The 15538-nt window shown below is 34.7% G+C and overlaps 1 protein-coding gene across 1 annotated transcript; it reads right to left on the minus strand.

Annotated features, from left to right (window-relative positions):
- Positions 1-1189: 1189 nt before the first annotated feature.
- Positions 1190-4404, minus strand: LOC142543041 (indole-3-pyruvate monooxygenase YUCCA6-like). The gene is made up of 4 exons (XM_075650016.1): positions 3211-4404; positions 2267-2515; positions 1908-2030; positions 1190-1810 (listed from the first exon to the last, which is right to left on the minus strand). Exons 1-4 carry the CDS (start codon positions 3904-3906, stop codon positions 1580-1582), a joined length of 1299 nt encoding a protein of 432 aa, XP_075506131.1. The 5' UTR covers positions 3907-4404; the 3' UTR covers positions 1190-1579.
- Between the last annotated feature and the right edge of the window lie 11134 nt (positions 4405-15538).

A 15538-nucleotide genomic window follows, 5' to 3' on the forward strand; every position in this document is an offset into this window, starting at 1 on the left:
GAATTGAGCTTCAAGAACAGTAGAATGGTGGTTTTCACATGATGAGATTTAGAATTGTGTTGTAGTCTAGGCGTAAGAGATATTTAAAATTATATGATTGTAATGTTGCAGCCTACAATCATAAGTGTACTAGAAGTTTTGATTAGATAATAGATAAGTCATAAGTCGAAATAGATTTTTACAAATAGTTGTATAAATTAAAGTCTTCAATTGAATCCTTCCAATGAAAGAATGAGTGACATTATAGTTGTGAATATCTGAACATCCATAAACAAATTTGTGGAGATTTATTTATCGCATTTACTTATTTTTGCTACTGTTTTTGGTAGGCATTATTGAATCATTTTATGTGTCTTTCAAATACCAAGATATTGCATGCAAAGGATTTGACAAAATATTTTAACGAAACCGTGTTTACACATTTAACTTGCATATCTTTCAGATATTTAAAAAATGTTTATTCAATTTTTAGTTAGATTATTTTGAGTTTTTTCCTCTTGGTTATAAATCCAAACTTTATTTAATTTATCGGTATTCAATATTTTAAAAACCGAATTATTATAGCTCTTTTGATCACAAAATTGAAAGTTTTTATTCACTCCATCTCTAAATATATTTTTATCATAACATCTTCAACCACCGACACCAAGAATTTAGTTAATATACACAAGCATTAATGATTTTCTATGTTACTAAAGAATAATGATAAATGTACCACAAATATATCGTATATTAATATTTATAATAATTATATCGTAAAATTTTATTATTATCTTGTAAGATTTTGTATTGAATTTTTCGTGAAATTAATAAATGAATTTTTTGTATTAAAACTTTTGAATTATAAAAATTATTGTATAAATATAATTATATTTGTTGCATGACTTGTTAATAAATGTCAGTCAGTTATGCCCAGTTTATATTTAAATCTTGTGGTCCAAAATCCAGTGCTGGAGAATGTAATCATTTCAATTCCAGATTGGCAGAAGCCATAAAAATTGCACTAAATGAGGCAGCGATCATATAGAATTTTGGTACCAGACTTTCCCCATCATGTTTTATTATAATTCTCACATTATTATATATAAATATATATTCTCGAATTTTCTCAACTTAATTAATATTAATTAACTAATTCTGAGTACATACTCTTCAGGATTAAGCATTAACACAAACGTCAAAATATACACATTTTTTCACTAAAGAAACATAAAGTAAAACACACCAACTGCCAATACATACATACGTACATGTGCCAAGAATTAACCCTATTAACTAAAAGTCAAGTACCTAATAATTAGGGAGATTGGTCAATGCACAAGATGTATACACTACATGCCTTAAAGAGCCTTTTTTTCACTCAAAAACCCTCCATTTTTTTGATGTTTTGCGGGCATGATCAAATCACTCGGTAAAAAAAATTTTGATCCTTCCTTCATCGATCGGTATTTCGATTTCCCTCCATAACCAGGAGCTTGAACCCTTCTGGTGCCAACCCAAAATTTTCTCCGTTAATCAGACTTGAATCGAGTCAATCCTACACACCATATAATATAGTACCTCGTACGATATCGACTTATCAGCAAAAATTGCTCTTTTGCATTAAATATGGCCATGAGATGGCCGAGAGATGCTTTGCTTCTTCCTTCCAACAGCTTCCTATGTCATCTGCAATGTTCTTAGCATCCATCGATGCACCGAGAAGGCCGCGTTTGGTGAACCCAACGGCGTATAGCCCACATTCGCCTTTCCATCCATTGGGAAATGGCCTTTTTGGGAGGCCATCTTTATCTGAAAACATTTCATTTTCCTGTCCGAATGGTGAGCAGATTAGTTTTTTGAGTATACGGTACTCGCAAAAACAACAGATTATGTGATAAAATGGTCCATAAATTAGTTCGCAGTACCTTTAGCCAAGATGGAACATTGCTTTTGTAACCAGTTGCTAGGATTATTGCGTCAAAACTTTCTCTTCTTCCATCTACAAATTCGACAGATCGATGCCCAAGTCTCCGGATGCTGGGAAATACCTATGTATTAACGAAAAAAATCAGCATAAATTAATATATTTTGAAAATACCGTACCAAAGATGGTAGGTAATATTAATCAAGTAATGTATGGAATCTCCGGTGCATATTCAATCTCAACCAAATATAGAAACCCTTTCTTTGTATTTTTTTGGACAAAAAAGGTGGTTTTGGTTAGGCTAAAAATTGCCACTTAACAAATGCAAAGCAAATCAATTATTCGTTAAGGGAGCTGTACTTTGATGTCTCCACTTTTAATCTTATCAAGGGTTCCAACGTCCAATACTGGTGTCTTTCCTGACAGGTTCTTTAGCTCGAGTGGGCCTAGTTGAGGCCGGTCCAACCCAAACCGGCTCGTATCGCCTAGCATGAGCCATGAAACGATCAATAAAATCCGGTCGACAAGTTGTATAGGTAGCCACTTTAGCAACCACATGGACAACCCGAAAGTTGATCTTCCCAGCATCTCTTGTGGCAGAATGTGGACCTAAATTGATTGCAAAATGCAAAGTCATTAACAAAATAAGGAACTCTGGATTAAAATATAAGTAAATAGAGGAAAGCATAAAGAAATTATATAACAATAACTAATTATAAAAAATAAGATCTTATAACATTGTTGCGCATGCTTGAGAATCCCAAGAAAGTGAAAAACATGGAGGTTGTTTCCTTTCTGCACCTAAAAGAGGTGTTATGCATGGATTATAAATGTTATTAATGCATTTATTCGATCTAATTAATCATATATATGAAAAATATCAAAATGAAATTCTTAAGATTTTACGAATTAGGGTTTCACTTTCCCTTTCTATCTATTAAGGGAATTTTCAAAAAAAAATAGGAGTGTGAGGAAGAAAGATCTTTGAACATTTAGCATTATAACTTGAGAATAAAGTTTCTCCCACTCCCACAGAACAGCTATAAACTCCACTATTCTTATACTGTCAATTTTACATGCAAATATGCACCTTTTGATATACTGAATACATATATAATTAAAAAAATAAATGAAAAGTACTGAAAAAAGCATTCAAGAATCTTGGGCTTTGCCTTGTTTTCGTATAAATTCTTTGAAATGAAAAAAAAACTTTGTTTTTCCAATTAACATGGAAAAACCCAAAAAAAAACTTCAAATGAAAAATACTGAAATCGCACATATAAGTTAAGAAATGAAAATCTTACCGTATCTCTCACAACAAGTGAAGGGCTGGCATTATGATTGCAGAGATCTAAACACACCTCCATTCCAGAGTTCCCGCATCCAACAACAAGCACCTTTTTCCCTTTATAAACCCCTCCATTCTTATACCTACTCGTATGCACCACAGCACCACCAAAATCCTCCGTCCCTTCCATTTTCGGCACCACCGCCTCCGCATTCTCCCCCGTCGCCACTATCAGCCACCGGGACACGTACTCCACCTGCTCCTCTACTGCCCCTTCTGCTGCTACCACTGTTTTCACCCTCCAAAACCCAATATTCCGGTCAAACTCAGCACTCACAACCCTATTATTGAAAATAGGCCTGATTTCGAACCTCTTTGCATAGGCTTCTAAGTACTGAATGAACTGTTGTTTGGTAGGGTAAGTTGGAAAATCTAGAGGAAAAGACATGAGAGGAAGCTCACAAAATTGCTTCGGTAAATGGATTTTCAGGCGATCATAGGTTTTAAGTTGCCACAAGGAAGCTATGCAGCTGGATCTCTCAAGAACTAGAGATGGAACGCCTTTTTCTTTCAAGCAAGCAGCTGCGGCCAGGCCTGAAGGCCCGGCACCGACGATCACAGGTCCCGGAACCCATCTCGTGCTTCCGAAATTTCTATTTCTACAAGGATCATGAGCTAATTTTCCCTCTATCTCCCTTGAGAAATCATCCATGATAACTAATAACTAACCAGAACTTATCTCTGTGATGTATTGTGATCAACAGTCAAGAACCAGCACGCGGTTTTAAAAAAAAAACCCAGAAAAAAATGAAAAGAATTAACTGCGCTATCCAAACCCAACTGTGTAACCTCCACTGCAGCTACTTGTTCAAAGATTCTGTGGATAGAGAAGAGTGAAATTCGGAATACGAGGGGTTGAAAAAACGTGCAGTTGATGCGGAGAATAGTTGATGAGTCATAGGGGTAACTCTAATATATCCGCCAACAACAAGATCAGGTATGAGTAGAAATCCTGAAGAAGTGGAGATCTGATTACAAAGAAATTCTTATCCACTTGTGACATGGGATTAATTATTTTTCGATCTGAGACAAAATAGGAGGTGGGAGCGAAGGCTACGGGGCTCATCAATCAGCATTCATTCCACAATATTACGCATTTAAAGGCAGTTTAAAAACGAGCTCGAGAGTGACAGAAGAATGAAAATTTCTCTTTTCCCATAAAATTAATCAGTTTTCCAAGTGAGAAGTAGAGAAGAGAGAGCCAGAACTTCAGCTGTAAACTACAAGTCGTAACTCTTGTGGGAGTGTGTGTGTATATATATATATATATTTCATGATTTCAGTATTCCATCACATTTAAATAAAGTGAAATGATATTTGAATAGTGATAGTAAATATGAATTTAGATTTATATATATATATATATATATATATATATATATATATTTGTTCCTGACAGGAAGGACGTTGATTTACATGTCAACAGTATATTAACTATTTCATACTGTGTTTCATCAACAAGATGCATGCATCCAGTGATTATAATCATGAAATAAATTCGTTTATTTAAATTTGTCACTCATTTATGACTACATAAGTAGAAGTCAATACTGCATTTCTTCAGTAATATTATTGGACATCAAAAACATTACTAGATGCTAATTATAGGATGATTTCATCGAACATCGTCGAATCGAAGTTGTTTAGTTGGTATCATTCAGTCTACTAGCAAAGAATTCTAAATTGTTACAGTATTACTCCATTAATCCGGCGTGGACAACAGACAGAGAACGTTGTAGCTTCTAAAATTTGAATTATATATTTTGTGATTCCATGAGGTCCACAGAGTGGCAAGTTCAATATTTTGTGTAAGTTGAGTAACAGATAATGTATTGTAGCTGGAAATTTACCACTTTTGCATACATGTCGAGATGTCCTATATGTTCTGTCAAGTAAATGATCATAGGGTTTGTTTCCCAAATCATAACAAGTATAAATTTTTTTTAGTATTCATTTAGAGTCTTAGTTCGAAGAGAGGTGTAAAATGAAGTGCATAGGTCCATAAGCTTGAAAAACACGAGGGCTTATAATGTTCACATGTTCTATTCCCCACCAACACATTCTTGGACGAGTTTGTCCCACAAATTTTCCTAATATGGTTTATTTGGTTGACGTGGTTTGCATCCTACTACATTCAATCCGACAGTTTATCCAGTACGCTACTACGAGTAGGGGCTACAGGTTCCCCGTTTCAAAAAAAAAAAAAACTAACGGTTGGATCTACAATTGATGAATCATATGTAACAAGAGATAAATAAATAAACTACGCTATTATTTAATTGAGTACAAATCTATCTCTGCATAATATTAATATAATCATGCATGTAAATTCTTCAATTTGTCAAGAAATTTCACTATATATATATATATATATATATATATATATATATATATATCAAGTCATATTATAGGCGAATTGGAATATACATGACCATTGAAACAACATATTAATAGGGGAAGAAAGAGTTATTTGGAAATGGGTTGGACTGTCCTATGTACATTGGGCTGGGCCCATTTAACTCATCCTTTTGTGTCTTTCTCTTCCTCATAATCACCACCTCCTGCTTTATGTGCACAAATACTTCACAAAATCGCATATGGCATTGTTACAAGTCCAAGAAATTAAATTAATTGATTTTTTTTTATCATCAGTATTTAAAGTTAAAAAAACTTGGGAGAGCGTTTGAAGACAATGGATGTAAGTATTATATATGCTATATTTTTAATCACTGAAATATTGTTCTTCTGTTTTGTATTAATTCAATTTATAGTAAATATTTTGTGAGACGGTCTCATATATTTTTATTCGTGAGATTGATGAATCATACTTATATTTACAATAAAAAGTAATACTTTTGACATAAAAAAATATTTTTTATGGTGACTCAAATTGAATATTCGTCTCACATAATTGACTCGTAATACTGTCTCACATGAGTTTTTGTGTTTAATTTATATAAATAAATACTTAACAAAATTCGATATAAACGCTAATGATACGAACGATGAGGGAAGATTCAACAATTATTGAACATATATATGTATATATGTTTATATATGTGTGTGTGTGTGTGTATTTATGCATGCATGTATATATTTTGTTAAGATTAGGACTTGGAGCAAACTCAATCCTAAAAGCTAGTTCGTGAGATATAATTGTTCAAATCCATATATATAACTCCCAATATAATTCAAAAGATTTGAGACATCTAATACACCATTCACGCTCATGAATGAACAACTGAATCATGAAATTTACAAAACATTATCGGGTGATCCATATAGAGCTTGATTTCTGATATCATATTAAAATTGAGACTTTGATATAACTCAACTATAAAAATTAGCTCAATGAAAGAATTGTTTAAGTCCATATATACAACTCACAAAGACTTAATCTAGTCAATATAAGACATCTAACACACCTCATACTCCCAAGAATGAACAAGTGAAACGTAAATTTTACAAGACATTAGTCTTCTCACAACAAAAAATAACAACCGGAGCGTGAAGTTTATAAGACATTGTCAGGTTGCTCATAGGTCAGTTTAATACATAAAGTGAGTTTAAACTATGATATCATGTTAAAATTAAGAATTGAGCTTAACTCAACCTCAAAAGTTGGCGGAAGAAAAGAAGATTGTAATTGATATGTATGTTGTGAGTTTGTGCGTGTAGAGAGAGAACGTTCGTTCGACCCACTAATTAAACATAATTCTGTTCACTCGATCGTGATGTGTTTGTTGTCAAATTGAGTCTTACCACTGATCCATTGACTTGACAGGAGACAGAATTTAAACTCTTGGTTCTAACTCACTTTAGCGTCTTTCTCGATTGAAATAGACAACAATTTCGTATTTATTACACACACATGTTTCAATTAAAAATTTCAATTTGCTTATATATATATATATATATATATATATATATAATATTATTTGTCTCTTTAATACATGTATTCTAATGATAAATTTATTGGTATAGCTAAATCAAGATGCTGGCTCCGTCCCATTCACTCAATTAAAAAAAAATTGAAAAGAAAAAGATAATTTATACGTATACTTAATTATATATCGTGGCCAGAGAATAATAAGAATTGTGATGTCCTACTTCTTCGTTACACATACACATGACACATCCATATATACAATTTAATTTTTCAAGGTACACATCCATGTATGAGTATGTGTGATGCATGCATATAACATGTATGTGTATGCACCGTACACCAATATACATACATATAATATATATAAATAATAAATGTGTATAAAGAACTATGAGACTGTTTAACAATAGACTTACTTCTTTTATTTAATAGCCCAACCTTTTATTTGATATAATATAATATTCAAATCTCTCATGCCACCGGATGAGTATCCTCCGCACCACCGTAAAGGTGACGGTGAGTGTTGGAGCTTTTTGGTGTTGATGGAAAAATAAGAAAGACAACGAAAAGAAATTATTAATATTTATGTGGGGAAATTTCTTTTTCATTTAACCTCGTTTTGGTTAAGGGTGCAATTTGAATCCAATTATGTAATCTACTATTCGATTTCGATCAAAATTATAGTCGAATTTAAGATCGAATTGGTTGAATAAGAGTTGTGAAACCCAAAATTGACTTGAATACATAGAGTGGGATGATGCCGAGACTAAATATGATTGAGTTTCACTCTTGTACTAAAATAAAATATTTAAATATGTAACTTACAAAATTAATACTAGAAAAAAGATAATCATATAAATTTATATAATATAAAAATAAATTATTATAATAAGTTGAGTTTAATGGTAAATTGAGTTCGAAGAAGAGTAAAGTAACCTCGATTCGACCCATTATTTGAATCTTGAAAACACGACTGTGAATCCAGTGCTCAAAATAAATTCAATTTTTTTTACAATACTAAGACATACTTGCGAGCAGTTAAATTGATCGTTGTGCTCTTAGTTCACATCTAAATAAACAAAAAGGAAAATAGCCAATTTAGTCTTTAAAGTAGTTTAATTTTCTGTTTTTGTTTTCTAAATTGTCAATTTGTAACTTTACTTTTTGTTGGGATTTATTCATATTTCAACGGAGGGATTACATGGTTTTTGATACATAAGCAGCTCTATGATATCATGTCAACATTTTTATTTTTTTCAAAAAATTATGATGAGACTGTTTTACGAGTTAACTTTGTAAAACAAATTTCTCACCTGATCCGACCCATGAAAATTATTAATTTTTGTACCAAAAGTATTATTTTTCACTGAAAGTATAGACCAAGTCGACCCATGAATCGTCCGATAATAAAATTGTTCCTTTGCTCTTTTATTTTATATATATATGGCAATCAATTACTTTTCTTCTCGTATAACAAGAAATCATAATTGTTAGTTGTCTCACATCGGTTGAATAAAATATCTGAGAGTTGTATATATGGTCTTGGACAATCATCTCCCCTTGAGGTAGCTTTTGAGGTTGAGTTAGGTTCAAATTCCAATCTTAACTTGGTATCAGAGCTCATGTTTCACCGTTATGTGTTGGACTGTCTATAGTTGGGTCACTCGTTCTGCCTATAATTGGGTATTTGTAAACTTCACGCTTCAGATGTTCATTCATGGGCGTGAGGGGGTGTGTTAGTTGTCCCACATCGGTTGGATAAAATACATTGGAGTTGTATATATGATATTTGACAATTCTCCCCAATTGAGCTAGCTTTTGGGTTGAATTAGTCCAAGTTTCAATTTTAACAATAATGATTGATTAATATTTAAATCTTCATTTTTTGTAATTTTAATATAATTAATTGCCGTCATATTCAGACTTTGTAGGAAGATTTTGTAATTCCTTTGAAATCTACGAACTTGTTGTCACGGAACTTTTAAATTGCTCCGCTGAGAGCGAATCCGATTGCTATAATATTTGTATTTTTTTATATTTATTAATGAATAGTAGGTCTCTTGTGAGATGATCTTACGGATCTTTAATAATACGGATCAACTATGTTTATATTGACAATAATAAGTAATACTTTTGGCATAAAAATGATATTTTTTCATGAGTGATCCAAATAAGAGATACGTCTCACAAAATTGACTTGTGAGATCGACTCACAAAAGTTTTTGATTAATTAATTGTTATCCTTTTTTTATAATCAAGATTGAACTTTTAATTATGAATTAATTTGAGAGTTCAAACATTTGTACCTAGTGAGGCGATATAGTGCTGTCAATTGCCAGTCCTTTGCAGTCTACTCTTGTGGGCCTTATAATTTGATCGTGGCCCGCTTAAATGTATTGGACCATTCTGAAAGCTCACCTGCCCTTTTATACCCGATCCATTTTCATTATGTGACGACAATATGTGGATTGGGCAATCAACAGTATTTATTCATTGGAAATTCGTAAATTCAATCTGAACCGATTCGGTTCACAAAATACGATCTCAAGCGTAGATTGGTGTATATATATATTTCTTTAGAAAAATATGATGAATGATTTGGTCCACATACCCACAATCGATTAAAAATAATATTTTGGATTTTAATATAATCAAAGATTTTTTTATCAAAAAATCACAATCAAAAGTGTTAAAACATTTAAGTTTTGGTGATTTAACAAGGCTGCTGATCAAATAGATAATTATAGAGCCTATTTAAACTGGAATTCAAGAAGAAAATTGAATATTCATGATCAAATTCTACGTTAATAAGAGTCCAACTGACTAGCTAGTCAAACTGATAGTGCATTATTCAAAGACAAAAAGATGTACCGATAGCCAAATTGACAAAAGGACAATAGAGGGAGCCAGCCAAAATGGTAGCAGTTTATTTCAGTTGATCACTCAACCCGAATCCGAACATTCTCTTAATTTTATCAGTTTACTCAGTGATTAAGAGTCAGAATTCAACTGAATTATCAGATATATTTTTTCGTACTATCGGTCACTGATTCCCAATAGAATGTTACAATTCATGTGCACAACCATAATTATACGATCTGTCATAAAGAACGATGAAATGACGATGATATATGTATTTTGAAATAGATACAAAATTCAAATAATTGACAGTTGCAGGCAAAGTTTGTAAATAAATCAGTTAGACAAAGCTTTGAATCTCTCATAATCTCTCTGAAAAATTTGTCTATGCAATCAAATTTTTTCGTGCTAAGATATTTTTTACGAGCCAAACTATCAAAACAAGCACACTCCGATAAGTTATAATATGATCAATCTAGATCAATTTATGCTTAGAATTTATTTGTAAAAAACTTATAATTGAGAATAAGAATTCTTGCAGCTCATTTGATTAAAAGTAAAGTATACAAAGAGTTTCAGTTACGCAGTAATAAGTCTTACTGAAGTGGGTGATTTCAAACATTTGTAATTATCAAAATATTTTAGTAAAATTATTCCGCAAAGAAGAAGGTGTGGCGTAGGAGTATCGAAATCTCCAAACATCCAGAAACAAACACATGCAATTTATATTTCACTCTACCTATTTTAATTTTCATTTGGTAGCTCAACTGATCTTTGTTATAAGACATTTCGTGTTGTAACAGTTTCAGTCAGTATTTTTTGCACAAGAATTTCATTTCAGTGTTGTTAACACAACCAAAATATTTTAAATTTTGTTAAGATCATTTATTCATCCCTTCTAAATCAATCTCCGATCCTAAAATAAATATTTCGGAGATCGTAGAAAATCGTAATCATATCAATTAGATGTGATATCATACTTATCATATCTAAGAATTTGTGCATTCTTTGTAAATAGGTCAATCATGTAATTCATTTAATATATTTGAAACATTTACTAATTTAAAATGCAGAATTTTTTTATTTTTAAAAAGCTCACATTTTTGAAAATAAACCCCTAAATAAATTTGTATGCACGCAACTCCTTTGAAAAGAAATCACCATTTAAAAATAACGCCCGTAAACATTCGACAGATAAAATGTTGCAGTAAAAATAATGCCAATATGTCCCACAATTATGCATAATTAAAATAAAACATGTAAAATTCTGAAGATCAACAGCATAACGTAACATGTATAAAATCGCTCATGTCTACTCATGGCTCAAGAAAACGTAATGTGTGAAATAGTGTGGTCCTCGTGTCGTGCTCGCACATCCGGCTCTGCCAACTCAGAGTTCGGCGCCTCTAGTCTCCTCATCTAAATGCCCATCTGCATCAAACACGCCCAGTGTGTCTAAAGGCTCAACACACTTCTACCGTTAATAACAAATACATATACGTTGCACCCAGCAGTGAAAAATATCGTAAACAACATACATTTCATGAACTTAAAAACATGAACGTAAACGTGTCGTATAACATCATAACGTGTCAAAACATGTTCTATCATATCATCATATATGTATACATTTTTTTAATTGAATTCAGTTCATTAGTTTTGATTTTCGTATCAGCTATATTCGATGGATCCATCTATAAACCGCGGTACCCGGCAGAGGGGACATCAGCGACAACATTACCCGTCCACTGAGCCTTGGCTTCAGGTCATAATATCTCATATAATCGTGTTAGTCACAACCAAATTCCATCCTTGAACACGTGTCATCATATTCATCACTTAATAAAAACATGCATATATGTAAATTTTCCTTAAAATCAAGCATGCACCATATTTTTCATAATTACATAAAAATCATAAACATGATGCATAAACATTTAAAAACATGATAAATTTGTGCTCATGGCGCTTCCAGGACCAAAAACTCACCTCGAGTGCAAAATGACCATTTTGCCCCTGGACACCCAAAATGACCATTTTACCCCTGAACCTCAAAATTTCGACCCAAAGATTATCGAAATCCTTAAAACATTCCAAAACATATTTATAAGCATTCTTAGATGTGAACTCGAACCCGTTTGAAACTTAATCGATTCATTTTAAAACTTTGACCGGAGTCCCGGTTTTAATCCGAATCGAACCTAAACTTAACCGAATTTTTTTCTGAACTTAAGCCATGCCTAAAATACACCCTATAATCCCCTAAATCACATTTTCGAGCCTACTAAGACCCATGAAAATGAGACCACCAGCTGCTGCTATTTCCAGCACGAGCCAAGTTCGAACCCTAATGCGACTAAGCTTCAATATTTCACATCCTAGCTCACGCCCAAGTGGACCAACCCCTAACCAACCTCACTTAGACCACTATAGGGCCCTACTGGACCAAAACAACCCAATAAATCAGCCCCATGCACTCTGGAAATCGCATCTTCTCGCTAGACACCCAAAACGCTCAAACGTGATCTCTCCTCGGTTCGACTCCTTCGTGCGGCCCTAGAGTCAAGACCAGCAGTGTTCAAGATCTTACAGATCATGACTCAGACCCATCAGATACAAGTCCAAGGCCTGGAGTTGCCCTCACACTGTCGGGTTCAACTTTGGTCTGAAACACAACCCAAAACCAGTCACCACTCACACAACCTCTCGACTTTCAACCCAAAACTGAGCACATCCCCGACTCCCTTCCTTAAATGACCCTTACCTTCATACACAGCCCCTGCATATCGACAAACAGCGGCCCTTGCGCGAAGATACATGAAAACGTGATGAGAATAAAATAATGCATGAGCTTGAATTAAACCGAAAATATCTCCATGCCCTAAGTTGGATCGAGAAATTCTCACACAAATGAACACATAACAGCAGTATATGAAGAGAATGATGCGCAAATAATGGTACATGGCGTGCCTTTAAGGATTATCCTCAAAAACTTGAAGTATTCCACGTCGGGGAGACGCCGGAAGAGCGGGGAAGGAGACTTGCTTGCAAGAAATGGGAAAGCCGAAGCTTTAAACTGCAATTTGCGTGGAAGTGTGCTGCTAAAGGAGGGGTGGGCGACTAGTGTGATTAGGTTTAGGTTTAGGAGTGTTTAGGGTATAAATAAATAGATAATAAAAATGCTAATGGGCCCTAACTTTGATTTAAAGAGGATTAAAAGGGTTTGGAGCCCATTAACCTTACAAATAGGGTCATCAAGCCCAAACAAACTTGATAGGATCGGTTAAAGGTGAAAGAGTGTTTAGAAGGGAGGTTGAATAAACACTAACAATTTTCACAACCTTTTCTCAAATTATGAGTCAGTTTGTGATACACTGATACTCGAGAATCTTGTCAGTCGATATCAATCAGTTAACAATAAAAGTGCGATAATAAACTGACTGATAGATAGAATGAAAACAGAAATAAGAATACACAAGTTTTTATGGATGTTTGAAGATTTCAAACACTCCTACGTCACCCCTTCTATCACAAGGATAGGATAATTAGTAAAAGACTTTGATCGATACAAATAGTTGTACAGACCCACTTCAGTTTTGGACTTAACAATGTCAAGCCAAAACTCTTGGTTACAAAACAATTTACAGTACTCAACTGGACTGAAATAACTTAGCACAACTGATCTCTTCAAGATCAAGTATTATAACAATAAATGTTTGTGCTTGTAAGCTCGAAGTATAGCCTTGAATGCTATGAATGTATACAATAAGAGTGAGCAAAGATTTGAACAAAGTAACAGTATATCAATTGGGTTGATTGATATTCAGAGTTGAGATTCAGAGTATTGTGTATCTTTCTCAACTGCTCTTCTCTATTATTTATAGGTTTTGCCTCCAACGGTAATATTAAATACTATTTGAAACTTTCTATCTGTTGTTTGCCACGTCAGCATTCTTCTGACAATCGTATACTGCAACTTTTCTGACATGCGGCTATCCCGCTATTTGTTGGAGTCAGCTTTTGTGTAATTGTTGGTTGAATGTCATTTTCCTTAACTGATGACGTGTATAGCTGAAAGATCAACTTATAGAATACATCTGATAAGCTTACAACTAATAGTAGTAACTGATCAGTGGAACTGATCAGTCAGTTGTCTGCGTAGTTCAGTTTTCTAGTACTAACTGATCAGTTGTGATCAGTCATTTGTCTTCGAAAATCTATGAATATGTTGGCCCGAGAGGGCGGACTGGGCTGCAGAGGCTCTTGGAGTGGCCGGTTTTGAAGATGAGGATTGGATTGTGTTGCTTGGGAGGTAGCGCCCTGGCTTTTCCTTGGGGTATTCTCAAGCTGCGCCAGTTCCGGGCTTTTGGTAGCCTTTCTTTTCCTCTGGGTGAGGGGAACATGATCCTCGTCTTCCTCCAGGGATCCGGTTACCTCATGGTTTTGGTTACTTTCGGCCTGGGACATTTTTTTCAGTCAGGCCACCTCCTCCTCGACCCTTTTCTCGGCAGCAGCTCTCTGGGCTGCCAGTTTCTGCTCTTTAGCTGTCTTCTCAGCTGACCACTTCTTGGCAAAGGCCTCCTGCATCTCCGTATTGTCTGAAGAAAGAAAGATGGTTAGCCGTTGAGTACAAATTAATGAGACAAGAAATAAAAGATTTAAGGAAGAGAGAATACCGGGTTGAGCGCCCGAGCTAGCAACTTCATCTATCACCCGGTCAATTGGGTCTTCAGCCCGAACACTCAACCCATAGGCGATGAAATTTTCATCTGATATGAGGATGGAGGAAGAATATTTGCGACCTTCCAAATTTTTGGCTTCTGAGGAAGGGATCCTCAAATTTATAAGCCTTGGGAAGGGAGGGATGTGGAGGAAAGGAAGGAAGAAACCCGGTCAAGCAAGGAAGGGGACCCAGGAGTTGAATAAAAAAGAATCGGCCTTTCCACTCCTTCTGAGAAGAAGGGATATCATTAAGAAACCAGACATTTAGTCGGGCAGACAGGGAGAAGACATTATCCCCCAGCCCGCAAACGAAAAAATAATTAAGTATGAGAGGGTTGATGAGAAGATTGTTCATTTTAAAGAGCACGTAGGCCGAGGCCATGATGCGGAAGGAGTTGGGGTGGAGTTGGTTAATAGGCACACCAAAAAACTTGGCGACCTCGATATAAAAGGGGGGGATAGGAAACCGGAGATCGTTTCTAACTTGGTCCCGAAAGAAAGTAGTGAAGCCGGAAGGAGGATTGTCTGCCCTATCAGAGGGGTCAGGTATCAAAATTGGAAAAGAAGAGGGGATGGAACCCAGAACTCGGAGTTCCTCGTTAGCCCCCGAGCGCATCGTGCTGCTTCATTGAGGTAAACCAAGGAACTCCTGCAGTCTCTGGTTGAGGGGGGGAGAGGCTCGGGTTTTGCCTTTACCCTTGCTCTTTTTTAGATCTCGGGAAGGGCCTGAAGAAGAGGGTTTGGTTTGTTAAGCTTTGGGTTTTTTGGAAGAATGGGTAATAAAGCGTGGGGAGGAGGAGAAAGAGGAGAATCG

Source organism: Primulina tabacum, chromosome 4, assembly GCF_025594145.1.
Source record: "Primulina tabacum isolate GXHZ01 chromosome 4, ASM2559414v2, whole genome shotgun sequence".
NCBI classification, from domain to species: domain Eukaryota; kingdom Viridiplantae; phylum Streptophyta; class Magnoliopsida; order Lamiales; family Gesneriaceae; genus Primulina; species Primulina tabacum.